Source organism: Sinocyclocheilus anshuiensis, unplaced genomic scaffold (genome assembly GCF_001515605.1).
Source record: "Sinocyclocheilus anshuiensis isolate Anshui unplaced genomic scaffold, SAMN03320099.WGS_v1.1 scaffold117, whole genome shotgun sequence".
Lineage (NCBI taxonomy): Eukaryota > Metazoa > Chordata > Actinopteri > Cypriniformes > Cyprinidae > Sinocyclocheilus > Sinocyclocheilus anshuiensis.
Genome location: NW_015536624.1, coordinates 1,552,559 through 1,567,310, shown reverse-complemented (window position 1 = coordinate 1,567,310; position 14,752 = coordinate 1,552,559). Strand labels below are relative to the sequence as shown.

The 14,752-nt window shown below is 34.2% G+C and overlaps 1 protein-coding gene across 1 annotated transcript; it reads left to right on the top strand.

Annotated features, from left to right (window-relative positions):
- Positions 1-1,669: 1,669 nt before the first annotated feature.
- On the top strand, positions 1,670-3,189 carry LOC107653130 (torsin-4A-like). The gene has a single exon (XM_016439769.1). It carries the CDS (start codon positions 1,759-1,761, stop codon positions 2,371-2,373), a length of 615 nt encoding a protein of 204 aa, XP_016295255.1. The 5' UTR covers positions 1,670-1,758; the 3' UTR covers positions 2,374-3,189.
- The last annotated feature ends 11,563 nt before the right edge of the window (positions 3,190-14,752 follow it).

Here is a 14,752-nt window from a genome sequence, read left to right as displayed (position 1 = left end):
TTCTAAAATAATAATAACAAAACATTTATCAGTAAATCAATTTAATTATATTAATAAATAATAAATATCTTTTATAGATAAATTTTTCATTAACAAATAATTGTTTCAGTATGAAAACCCGTTTGCGCCACTGAATAATTTTTTTTTAAAAGTTAAATGCAACTTCTCAAAATTCTGACTTTTGAAAATATCAGCCTTTTTCCCCCTCAGAATTGGACTTTATAACTGGCAGTTGCGAGTTCACATCTCACAATTCTCACAAAAAGTTGCAATTACCTTTTTTTTTTTTTAATTCAGTGGCAGAAACAGGCTTACATATTTCAATGCAATGTTCATGACTGATCCAAAAAATAAATAAATAAACATTCATCAAATTTGTTATACAGGTGATCTATTATCAATTTAGAAATTGTCAGATTATTTTCTTCAGTTTTTTAAATCACTTTCCATAAAAATCCATCTATATATTATAATGTTGATAGAGTTAAGAATATCATCATATTTTTTTTTTAGCAATAAAAACACATCATGACAAATGTAGTCTGATTCACTAATAAATGACTCTTCTTTACTGAATCTTTTCAATGAATCAGAAAAGATTCAGTCGTTTTGCCAATCAGGAGAGAGAGAGAGAGAGAGAGAGAGAGAGAGAGATGATGACCAAAAGTTAAAAATACCATATATAATTTTTTAGTAACAAACAGACAATGTGACAAATGTATTCCGTTTCACAAACAAATGACTCTTCTGAACTGAATCTGTTTAATGACTTTGTCAAAGAGACTTCACAGTCCTTTGATACATGTATTATAAATGACATACGCAGGGCCGCTGCTGGCCAAATGGTTGCCCTAAGCAGAATTGTATTGTTGTGCCCCCTCCCCAAAATATTATGGAAGTTAAAAAAACACACCTACTACACTCTAAAAAATGCTGGGTTAAAAAGGGACAAACCCAGCTATTGGGTTGTTTTGACCCAGCGGTTTGGTTCAAAACAACCCAACCGCTGGGTCAAAACAACTCAACTGCTTGGTTTGTCCCTTTTTAACCCAGCATTTTTTAGAGTGTATAGGGGTCAAAATAGAACTTTAATAAAATATAAAAGTAAATAACTAAATTGTAATTAAATTGTATTATTTACAAATTACAATTAGCTAGACAGTCACCTATGGCTATGATTTTATTAATACAGTTGTCTGATTGATTTTATAGTCTCAAGCATTCACAAATGACACAAAAGAAAATTAAGCAGGGGAAAATACAGGGGAGTTTTGTTTTTTTGTTTTTTTATCAATCAATCAATAAGTAAGTAGCCTAAGTAGGCAAAAATCTAAACCAAAAATCATAGGATCACATTGAGTTAGATTTTAATTACTTTTAAATACAAAAATAAATAAAAGTAATTAAAATCTAACTCAAATGTGATCCTATGATTTTTGGTTTTAAAATGAAAAAATAATTTGACAAATGTATCTTTTTACTTTTATATAACCTTTGTTATTTTCTACTGAGCTGTCTGAAGTCAAGCAGACTTGGCTAATAGCTACTGACATTTGTTGAGCTCATATATTAATGTAAAACGTTGGAATTTTTGGCTAAAACCAGGTATTTTCCGTCTCGCCCGGAGGTGTGGCTTTTCTTATGGGCGTCTCTTAAAAGCAAATTATATATAAACCTCACGCTGAAGTTAGAGAAGTCACTTTTGAGAAGCAGAGACACAGAGCAACTAACGCGTACTGGAACTGACCTGAACTAGCAATGTACACCAGATCAGACAGCCTGGCCTTCTCGCTACCGACAAACACTTTCTTCCAGCTGCAGTCGCAGTTTGATTTCAGACCGATGATGCCGCGCAACACCGAGCCGGAGATCTTCACCTTCGAGCGGATCCCGGAGCCGCAGCAGCCGGCGTTCCCTCCCCGCGGAGCCGCGGTGCGCCCGCGCAAGAGGAACACCCGCGTCATGTACCCCTCCAAAGTGCGCAAATATCTGCCCCCGGCCGAGAAGAGCCCCGCCAAGCGCTGGCTGCTCGTCCTGTGCCTGGTGGTCTTCATGCAGATCTACACGGAGGAGGGATCCGTCGAGACCACGCAGAGTGAAGCAACTTTGTACAATGTTCTCCCCTTCCAGCCTGCTGAGGAGCAAGCCAGACAAATGATGGGCAGCTGTCCTGAGGACTTCAGCCTGATGTCTCATCAGCAGCTCCGGTCTAGCAGCGAGGAGCAGAAGGAGATCTCTTGGCTTCTGAACACTACATGCCCGAGCTCAAGCTGGGAGGAGGACATCAACACTCTCTACCAGCAGAGCAGGAGGAATGGATACGTGGTGGCCCTTCTCTACCCAGTGTACCATAGACTTGGCACCGAGAACTGAATGAACTCAGAATCAAGTTTGTGGGCTAATCAAGTTCACTGAACCTTCTTGTAGAAGAAAAACAGGCTCCCAAGTCGTGCATGGAGAACGTGATGAGTGGAGGACGAAGTGATGGAAAACACAAGCTGAGGGAGACATCCAATGGACTTGAATGGCGAAGAAACTTCATAATGGAATGAAACTTGAACGGCTCATTTAGATAATGTAGAAAATGTTTCACTTGAAGTGTAGCCTCACAAATAGACCTGTTGTACGTCTAAACTCATGAGGGTGTCTCAATGACCATTTGTGTTGCTGAACGCAGCCGCTCGCAGAAATACTTGAATCTCACATTGAAGATTTTTATGTTACATGAAGAAATATTTGTTGTAGCTATTTATTTAAGGTTATTTATTTATTGTTATTTGCTTATTTATTTCCTACTCTCTTGTGAAAATAAACTGACATTTGCATCTACAATTCTTATTTACTTTTTCATTGTCTTCTTGTAATATTTGAATGAGCTGTGGTCTCACAAACTTTGTTCAAAATACTGTGATTTCTCAGTGCCACATCTAAAAGTACAATACTCTAATATATATATAATTTATTATTTCATGTGTTGTGCATGCATGAACACTTATGCTGATATGGCTCTTTAAAAAATGTGTTTGTGGATTTGATTGAAACATTAGAACAGAAATACTTTTTTGTTAGAGTTTAAGAGATAATCATCATACTATTAACACTAGTAATAATTATTATGAGCATTATAAAGGTGAAAATGTGTGAGGTACAATAATGTTCATATAATGAATAAAGTTGCAATGATCATAATAATGTTTTGTGTCATTCTTCACTTTCATTACATGGCTGTATTCAGAAAACACAGCAAAATGTTTTGCCATGCAGGTCACTTTAAAATGTGGCGAAATCGAAAAATACCAGTTCTAATTATTATTTAATTTGACTGAATCACTCTGGCTTCTTTCGGTTACACTAATGAATGTTATTTTAAAAGATCATGCCTAAATAACTCATTGAAGTAACAACTGGATATGTTACTTTTTATAGAGTGTATCATTAACCAAACCTCACTGACACATTCTTAAAAAACTACATAATGAGTGAGTTTTAAGGGAAAATACAGTGCTTTGTCAGTCTACCTTTATTTGGAGATGGATATTAGAAAAAAAAAAATGAGGGGAATGACCAGATCGTCAAAAGTCACTGAAAATAAGGTCAACAGATTATAGATGACACATTGTTTCATCTACTATTCTCCATAATCAATCTTTACTGCTTAGAAAAAAAAATCTGTATTATGAGTTTTAAGATAAATAATAACAGTAATGTGGTAAACTGTAACAAAAAGTGGTATCTGTGGTTGCCAGAACATTATTGTATTGTTTTAGTCATCACAGGATATAATTTAAAAGGCTGTGCGAGTCTCAGAGATATTTAACATAATATTAACACCTGTAATGAATATTATGAGCAATATAAAGATGAAAATGTGTGAGGTAAGAAGGTACAATGGAAATATTATATATATATATATATATATATATATATATATGTGTGTGTGTGTGTGTGTGTGTGTGTGTGTGTGTGATTGTAATTTAAATCTATAGGCTATGTCCTTCTCACCATAGTGTATTGTAAATGAATCTTTTTACATTTTACATTTCCCTATTAAAATGTATATCCTTCATTTTATATTTTTGTTAACATGTATTTAATATAATATAATAATATAATATGGTATTAGTATGAGAGAATCTACAAAATAAGTTCTCTGCTTTTTGCATTTACGTTTGCCTATCAACACTCTTAACACATTTGCAATATAATGCATGTACTGTACTTTGCCTGCAATATTACACTTTCATATTGTTTCAAAGTTGCTTGATAAGGTCTTTGCATGCTTTCAAAACTAAATTGTGTTTTTGGTAGGATTGTTTAAAACGGTTTTCTTACACATCCTGTTGCTTTCACTATTAGAATGACTATTGATGTCAATTCTCAGAAATCTCCTCTAATGTCTTATTAGACAAACAAACACATATACAGACTCTCATCTGTCATATTTGTGTTTACAAGTGTATGACCCTGGCGGAAATTGTGGCCAGCATCCCACAAGGAAGCCTCGTGGGAGATTCCCCGATGCACTTCCTCTCCAACGCGCATAAAAAAAACATTTACTTTCCACAGCCACAAATTTAAATAGATGATATGGTTTACATTTGAACTCCGCCAAACCAAACACACACTCTCCCCGTGCACGCAAACCTCTTGGTTTTCCTTGTTTTGTCCTTTCATCCCTTCCGTCTCTCTCTGTATGTGTCTGTGAGCTGGCATTCCAGAGCCGTGAGTCAAATAAATGAATCCCGCCTACTGCCCTGAAACCCAAGAGCTACAACATGAAAAAGATACCGTGGTAAGAAAAGAAGGGAAAAGGAGAATTCCTCCCATGGCCAAGGTGTGTCCGGCCTGTTGGAGCTTGATCAAAGACCGACTGTACAAAAAGTCCAAACCGTACCTTGACACGTACCTGTATGCTCACACAGAAACACTGCAGAAAGGTCAGAAGTGATCTTCTAGCCCTAGATGACTCTATTAGAATAACCTGCAAGTGTTTGGCCTCAACTCTGTGCCAAAGTGTTATTTCCGGTTAGTCAGATCAGACCTTAGCATGACCTTGAGAGACACCTTGGAGCGCATGAACAAAATCTGGCAACATGCAATATAAATCATGTTCCTGAATGTGAATGTTTAAGCATTTTTAGCAAAATACAATCTCATAAATCTCATGTGCAAAAGTTCATCCTTTTTTGATGAGAATGCTATAATCATATTACATGTTTGGCACAATCAGTAATATTTTTGCAGACTTTTAAGTCAAAGTGGTTTATCATGTTCAATACACTCTTAAAAATAAAGGTTCTTTATTGTCATCTATGGTTGCATGAAGAATCTCTTTCCACTTGACAGCATAAATATTTTAACATGGCGTTTCGTATGCATTTGGCCAATCAGCATACACATACGTCACTGGTAGTTCCTATAGAACTGTTCCTGGAACTAAACCTATTCCTAGTTCCTGTGGTGCGAACACGGCAAAAAGCAGGTACTTCCACCAATAGTTCGAGGCAGTGTTGGGTAGTAGTAACTAGTTACATGTAACGGAATTACGTAATTAAATTACAATCTAAATGTAATTGTAATCAGTTACAGTTACTGAGAAAAAATGTGTAATTAAATTACAGTTACTAATAAAAATGTTAACGATTACAAAGGTTACATCTAAATATTTTAACACACATACAGATTTGATTGATTTCTTTCCAAAATTGCACTGACTGCTCTAAAATTTTAAGACATTTAGGAGTTTAGGACACAGAATATGACACATGCTTATTTGATAACTGTTTTATTTCCAATAAGCAGTGTTGGGGAGTAACTAGTTACATGTAACGGCGTTACGTAATTTAATTAAAAAAAATGTAACTGTAATCAGTTACAGTTACTGAGAAAAAATGTGTAATTAAATTACAGTTACTAATAAAAATGTTAACGATTACAAAGGTTACATCTAAATATTTTAACACACATACAGATTTGATTGATTTCTTTCCAAAATTGCACTGACTGCTCTAAAATTTTAAGACATTTAGGAGTTTAGGACACAGAATAGGACACATGCTTATTTGATAATTGTTTTATTTCCTATTTGGGTTTGTGTATATGCTTTATTTTTAAATTAACTGTTTGTTTTTTTCCAAGGCATTGTTAAATGCCGGTGTTTCGCTATGCAAAGATTTGATTTCAAAGACAGTATCATAGCTATTAAACTATTTCTTGTTATTATTTTAAATCTGTATTTAACCTCAGAACCATCTCAAAGTAAAAAGAGGTGCTAAAGTCTGATTTTGTGGTGGCTGTGCTTTAAAATTAAATTATCTTCGTAATTCTAGTGCAAGAATGATTTTGAAGGTCTTACAGTAATCAGTGTTAAGTAGCCTACTACTGTAAGGTTAACCCTGCCTGCTTTAAATGTTTGAAAATGATTAACAATTTGGGGAAAAAAAATTAAAAAATGTAGAAATTTAAAGGAACACTCCACTATTTTTGAAAATAGGCTCATTTTCCAACTCCCCTTTTCAAAAATAGTGGAGTGTTCCTTTCAATTTTGAAAAGTAATCAAATGTAATCAGTTACATTACTTTAATAATATAATTGAAATAGTTACACTATTTATTACATTTTAAATAGGGTAACTTGTAATCTGTAACTTATTACATTTCCAAAGTAATCTTCCCAACACTGGTTCTAGGAAACATGAAAAGGTTAATCTGGTGCGAAAGCCCCATAAGGTGCTTACGCACCGCGTAGTTCTAGGAACTTAGTTTTAGAAACTACAAATATCGATAACCGGTGAATAGAGAACGCTGTGATTGGAGCTGTTTTTGTTGTGTGTTTTTTGGTTTCTTGATAACAGAGATGGAATGTAAACGAAATTTACACGATTGAAAGAGCATGAAAATCTGACTAAATCGCCTGTGACAACTTGCAATGTTACATATCATCGAGGCTGGGAAAAGAACACAACGCTGCAGACAACAGGTAGCTAAATGCCGTTATCGCTGTTTTCCATGTTCGTGGAGTAAATATTGTTACATGGCTTTTTAAAAATGCTGGGTAGCCGGTGTTTCGTATGCGTTTGGCCAATCAGCATACACTTACGTCACTGGTAGTTCCTATAGAACTGTTTAATGCTGCGTTCAAGTCCTCCTGGGACGTTCGTATTTACGAGTTGACAAGTCGTAATTACGACGTCAGGTGCGTTCAAGTCAGTTTAGTCGGCACAAGATGGCGGTGTACCTTCTTTTAATAAATTACAAGAAAATACAACAGGGTCTGCATTTTTTTACTTGGATTTTATTAACTAGCTGCGTAACAAGAACATGACCAATTTAAGTTTATAGGAAAACTAAACTATCAATTTAAACAAAAATTTGCTGTCAACTACAGACGTTGCATCCATCGATTCCGCCATGTTTCTCATTGACATGCCCCCAACTCGGAAACTCAGGGCTTAAAGAAAATTTCGAGTTTCCCACTCGTAATAACGACTTTGTGGTGGCGTTCATGTGTGTTCAACTCGTAAATACGATCTATCCGACATGACTTGAATGCACCATTAGACCCTACTCTGAAGTAGGAGCTAATTTAACTGGCTTAATTAACAGGATTTAAAAGTTTTTAAGTTTTTTTTTTCTGCGGTGAGAACATGCCAAAAAAAGGGGGAACTTCTGCTAATAGTTCTAGGAATTATGAAAAGGTTCTTCCGGTGTGAAAGCCTGCTGCTAGTGACTGCTGCTAGTGTGGGTTTGGTTCCCAGGGAACCCTTGAAAGCAATTTAAGTTGCTTTGCATAAAAGTGTGTACTAAATACGTAAATGTAAGTATACATTTTTAAAACACACTCACACACATTTCATGCACGCAGCTATTCACCTTTACAGAACCTGTAGCCGGCATAGTTAAATAAATAATGAAAGCAGTATACAGTATCAGTCAGAAGTTTGGAAAAACATGACCGAATATATATCACAGTTTCTGTTACATTGATAATTATAAAATCAGCAAATCAGCAAATCAGAATGATTTCTGAAGGATCATGTGACACTGAAGACTGGAGTAATGATGCTGAAAATTCAGCTGTGCATCACAGGAATAAATTATATTTTAAAATATATTAAATTAGTTATTTAAACTGGAATAATATTTCACAATATTACGTTTTTTACCGTATTTGTGATTAAATAAATGCATCCTCCTTTTAAAAACATGAATCTTACTGATCGCAAACTTTTGAAGCTTTTTGACTATTATTTCTTAGCAATCATATTGCTCAGCATCAGCAGTATTCTGTTGCATGTCCTGAAATCACTGCTGTGTGAACTGTGCTGTTAATGCATCATTTGGTGGTTTTTTACATGCATGTATGTACTTGTGCTGTTTTCAAAGGCATGTGTGGCATTATTGAAATGACCCTGAGGTCTGAAGATGGCTAATTAAGGAGAAGAATGAGAATATTGCTTCATGCTGATGGAATGGTCAAAATACAGAGTAATGTTACTGTAATTCTGGAGTAACACGTGTGAACTGATATAACACACACATCAGGTTTTATGAATGTAACTGTTGTACTAGAAATGTAAAGAATGAGAAAACTTAAGGAAATGATAAGGTTTAAAAAGGAAGTTGATAGGAATCTGAGTAAACTGTGAGCTGAATGAATGAAATCATTCCGGATGAATTATAACTATGACACGGCAAATGTAGAATGGGATGAGTCCCAAAATTTCATATGAATAAGTCATTTAAATCAGTTTAGGCAAAGGAGCACACAGGAAGGAAACTGATGTAATCATGATTTTTCAGAGCTATGCTGTGTTGCGTAAGGTTTCATAATTCTTTGTTGTAAAACCACTGAGACTAAAGGTAAAACCACAACCTGAGTTTCAGGTGTACCATAAAGACTGAAATCATCCGTGAAAGGTGTGTGTGAGAATTTCTGTCATGCTTTCATTCACTACTGTCTCTCAATAATAACTTGACCCTCTAACACTAGCTCTCTCTATTCTATTTCTGTTCTATCTACTTGTTTTCTTTTATTTGTTATAAAAAAGCATGACCCTCTAACACTAGCACTCCCTATTCTATTGCTATTATATCTACTTGTTTTCTATTTATTTATTAAAAAACTGACCCTCTAACACTATCAGTCTCTATTCCATTTCTATTCTATCTACTTGTTTTCTTTTTTATGATAAAAACTTGACCCTCTAACACTAGTGTTCTCTTTATCTATTCTATCATGTTTTCTTTTTATTCATTATGAAAAATAATAATAACTTGACCCTCTAGCACTAGCTCTCTCTATTCTATTTCTATTATATCTACTTATTTTCTATTTATTTATTTTAAAAACTGACCCTTTAACACTAGCAGCTCTATTCTATTTCTATTCTATCTACTTGTTTTCTTTTTTTATTATAAAAAACTTGACCCTCTAACACTAGTGTTCTCCATTCTTTTTCCATTCTATCTACTTGTTTTCATTTTATTCATTATAAAAATTTAATAATAATAACTTGACCCTCTAACACTAGCTCTCTCTGTTCTATTTCTATTCTATCTACTTGTTTTCTTTTATTTGTTATAAAAAAGCATGACCCTCTAACACTAGCACTCCCTATTCTATTTCTATTATATCTACTTGTTTTCTTAAAAACTTGACCTTCTAACACTAGCAGTCTCTATTCTATTTCTATTCTATCTACTTGTTTTCTTTGTATTCATTACAGAAAAATTAATAATAATAATAACTTGACCCTCTAACACTAGCTCTCTCTATTCTATTTCTATTCTATCTACCTGTTTTCTTTTTATTCATTATAAAAAATAATAATAACTTGACCCTCTAACACTAGCTCTCTCTATTCTATTCCTATTCTATCTACTTTTTTCTTCTTTTTATTTATTAAAAAAAAAACACTTTGCTACGTTTACTGTGTCTAACACAGTGTCCAGGACTTGTCACAGCAGCACTGACATATTGTTGGTCTTTTGTTGGTTTGATTGCTTCTGCTGTCCTCATTTGTAAGTCACTTTGGTTAAAAGCATCTGCTAAATGGTTAAATGTAAATGTTGATGTTTAGTATTTGTGTGAATGACACTGTGCACCTTCTATACATATATATATATACAGTATATATATATTTATTTATTTATTTATACATTGTACATTTAAGTTAAAACCATAAAACGTTGCTTCTATATTTTTTACAGTAAAGTTCTGGCAACCACAGCTACCAGTTTATTTGTTCTTGCCATACATTTCGGATTTTTTTTGTTGTTGTTGTTTTTTTATAGTGCAGAGGTTTGGAATCATTTTAGGAATGTGCGAGAACAAGAAACGTTTAAACGTTTAAACAGAAAAAGAAGCACATGAAAAGAGATACATTATAAGACATATCCACAAGCCTAGATTTTCTAAAGTAAATGTTGCTTGACTGTATGCACAGAATTCACTGCCACGATGCTACGGTTGCCAGGGTGTTCTGGGCTAGTTGCTAAGATGCTCTAGGTGGTTGCTAGGCTGTTCTGGGATGGTTGATAGGTGGCAGCTTGGATTTACTGGGTTCATTCAGAACTATTATGTCTGCTCTTTTGAAGAATGATTTCTCCTCTAATTATTACACTTATAACATCTCATGTGAAAGTCTCCTCCATCATCTGGAGGCAGGGCAGGAATAAACCGGTTTGGCAGATGTCTATCCTGCCGGGATGTTTCCCTGGGCTGGTTTGAACCAGCAGGAATTATATAAGGGTTAATGTGTCAGCATGGGCATGCCTGAACCCGTACCAATCTGAGACTGTGTGCTGGAGAGACAGCTATAGAAAGACAGAATGGCATCTAGGAGTGGGTGGCAAAGAGGAAACCTCCTCACCTCATACACCCATAACACTGTCATCGATTACAGATTGTACATCTGATAACAGATCTAATGCTCATGGATCCGTCAGGACTGCTGCTATGGGACTCTAACACAACAACACAACAAATATTATAATGTAATATTGTCATAGTAATCACTTTGATGAGTTAATACATTTTTTATTTGTCATGCTCGTCAGATGGAACCAAAAAAAAGGTGAATTACAAAAGTGAGGATGCCACAGAAAAACCATATTGTGATGTGATGTGATGTTATTTCCTGTATGATATAATGGTCTTGTTGTCACAAGATTTCCAGTGGGTCCCTACATGTAACATCACATTGACCTTGACTATTTATTATATTATTTATTAAATTATTTGTAGTAGTATTATTTATAATTTATGTTGTTATTATTATTATTATGATTAATAATAATGGTTATTGTTGTTGTTGTTGTTATTATTACTAGTATTATTGTTTTTATTATTATTATTGTTATCATTATTACTATTATTATTATTATAGTCTTTACCAACTAGACAATTTTGACTTTACATCCCATATCATAATTAAAATTATACATTTTAATTTTCAAATAAACATATGTATATTAAAGTCATTGTCTGTCTAAATTGCATTTATGGTATATTTTTGAAAACATTAATAGATCCATACAATTAAATATCATCAATCCACAAGTAATCATTTCAAAATGAGTCCTTTTCATGTAAATATGATCTACAGAGTTTTTGACTGCTGAACAATAAAAAAGGAACAAAGTAGAATAACCCAGAACCTGATCTACACACAAATGTTACTTAAACCTTCTGTTGTCAAAACAGTGGAAACAAATCATATGAGAAAATCACTGAAAACATCGTTTTTCACATAAGAAAAGACCTTTACCTTGAGCTTGTTGCACATTTACACAGTCTATAAAATCACACTTATCATATCTCGTCTTGATCCTAAAAAACAAACAGTCTGGTACCTAGAAGAGAGTAAAGACCACACTCCATGAGCTGTAGATCACTGTAACAATGAATTCCAGATGTCTGGAGGCGGAGTGAAAATGTCAGGCTAAATATAGGGCGATTGTGATCTTGTTTTATTCGCTTCTTCAGAAGAATGATTGATAAGTAGGGAGTTTACCAGTAAATGTTGCAAACTGAACTGTAGCAAGAGAAACTTTGTTGCTCATACCTGCAAGGAATTTTACCTGCATCTCCTCCCCTTTATTGCAAAAGTGCTCTTACAAAATCATAACTATCATAACTTTCTATTATAACTGGGCAATGGTGGTAAAATATGTTCATATAAACTATTATAGAAACAGTTGATATGAACAAAGTTATTGTATTGTGATAATCAGTGGAGTGTTTGACTTGTTAAAACATTGTGAATGGAGTGTAAACATATTAGACAGTTAAAAAGAAATCAAGGAGTGTGCATTTACTGTACATGTCAGTAGACTGGTCTATTAATATATAAATAAAAAAAACGTCCATGATAAAATGTTTTTCATTGACACTTGATCAATCAAATTTAAATTTAAAAAAATGTTTAGTTAAAACAGGATTTAAAAAAATAATGTCCATAAAATTCCAACATTTTTTTTTTTTTATCAATTTATAGAGAAAGGCAATTTTATCAATTTAGAAAGTCAGTGCAAGGCAAGTTTATTTTTATAGCACATATCATACACGGATATTCAAAGTGCTTTAGATAGATAGATAGACAGACAGACAGATGATAGATAGATAGACAGACAGACAGACAGATAGATAGATGGATTTTAAAAAAGAACAAGAAACCACAATACAATTTATTAGTAAACTAACAAACAAACAAACACAAATAAATAAATAAACAAATACTTTTATTTTCTTTTTTTTTCATTAATTGTTTTGGGTTCCAAAATTGTTTTACTGTTTAGCTTATAATAACAAGTGCTATTTAATACCAGTTACTATTAAGATCATTTAGCCCATTTAATGTGACAACATGCCCAGTAATTGGGTTGTTTTCCTGGTCAATAATGTTTAAAATGTTTAACAGCTTTCTGTGATCAAATCTTAGGATATATGTACCCTATGCAAACGTTTACTTTAAAAATCACCTTTCCAAATGCAAAAGCCCTTCATTTCATAGAAAAACTCACAAATCATTTTATATAGTGAATCAATTGAAATGTTTCAGAAAAGTGAAGAATCCCTGCGCAACCCTCAATGTGTTTTCCACACTCTCCCTCCAAGATCAACTCTCGATATTTCCTGTGTTGTCACAGCTCTGCCCGAGTGTTCACTTCCTCTGCCTCTCTCTCTCCTTCACGCTGGCCAGCAGAGGAGAGGAAATCATGTTACATCACTCCAGCGTTGTTTAAGAGAGGCCTTTCCCAAATGCTTCATCACTTTCACATGTCACGGTAACGGTCATCCGGCCAAGACCGGTTTGCTTTGAGGATGAAGAGGTCAGGATGCCACAGTGACAAAGCACTTTCTGTCAGTTGCGATGTTTTTAAATATGATTTCGCCGGTCATGCTGTGAAAACCTGACATCTCAATGAATGTCTGTGAGCACTAATTCAGTTTACAGCATATGCATACAACAAACTTTTTGTTTTGTATCATTCTATTATTTTTACCATAATGACCAGCTGACTTTATCATATAAATATGAAACATGCAACAATTATATTCCATATTATCTGATCAATTGACTGAACCATTAGAACTGTTATTTATGTGGAAATGGAATCAAATTAACTAAATAAGGTTATTCAAACCTAAATATTAAATGTATTAAATTGGTGTTTTATAAGTGTGTGAAAACACGGTGAAAACATGACAACTCGATGAATGTCTGGACATTTATGTTCAGTTTTTTGGGGGTGTGAGCACTATAATTCAGTTTACAACATATGCATGCAACATGTTGTCTTGTATCATAACGTTTTGTTCGGTTGGTTTTGCTTTTTTTTTGGCATAATGACCCACTGACTGTTGTCTTTTAAATATGAAACATGCAACACTTATATTTCATATATTCCATGTTATCTGACTTAACCATTAGAACTGTTATTTATGTGGAAACTGATGTTCTGCCTAAATAATACTGTATTAATGGATGAAAAACTAATACGTTTTAATAATAATAATAATAAATAGTCTTGTTGACATTTGAGTCTTGTTGACACTTTCCAAGCAATCCTGTGTGCTTCCACAGACTGCCAGTAAGCCCTGTTGTGTCTTGCATCACCCCTGACTAAATGCAAAAATTCTGGAGACGTCTTTTCAGGAATGTGCCGAAACAGCTGCTGCCCCCAAGAGGCTTTACAGCTGTCAGAGAGACAGAAACATGAGTCTGTGCTGCTCTCTGATGCACGACATGAGCAACTACAGTGGGAGCTGCCTGGAATCAAAGATTTTTAGTTATTTAAAATAAAAGAATAAATAGTAATGCTATAAAATTATAATGAAAATGAAATAAAATAATATAAAATTGAAATAAATAAATAACTAAACGTAATGTTTGAGAAATCAGACATTTATGTGATTGGACTTTGGACTCAAAACATGCCCCAGTCTCCCCTTTAGACCTTGTTTTACAGCAGATTTTACTACAAGTTACTAGTGGACTAGTTACTGAAGGAGTATTGTTTGAACAGTTGTTGCATACACTAGAGTCCTTATAAAATTATGATTTGACATTGCTGACCTGAGGAGGGATACGAGACCATATACGTGCGTTCATGCAAATCTATGCATGCCATACATGTATTTGGCTATTTAACCTGCAGAGACTCAGCAGTACAGTTTTGTTCACTGTGCACACACACACACACACACACACACACACACACACACACACACACACACACACACAGGC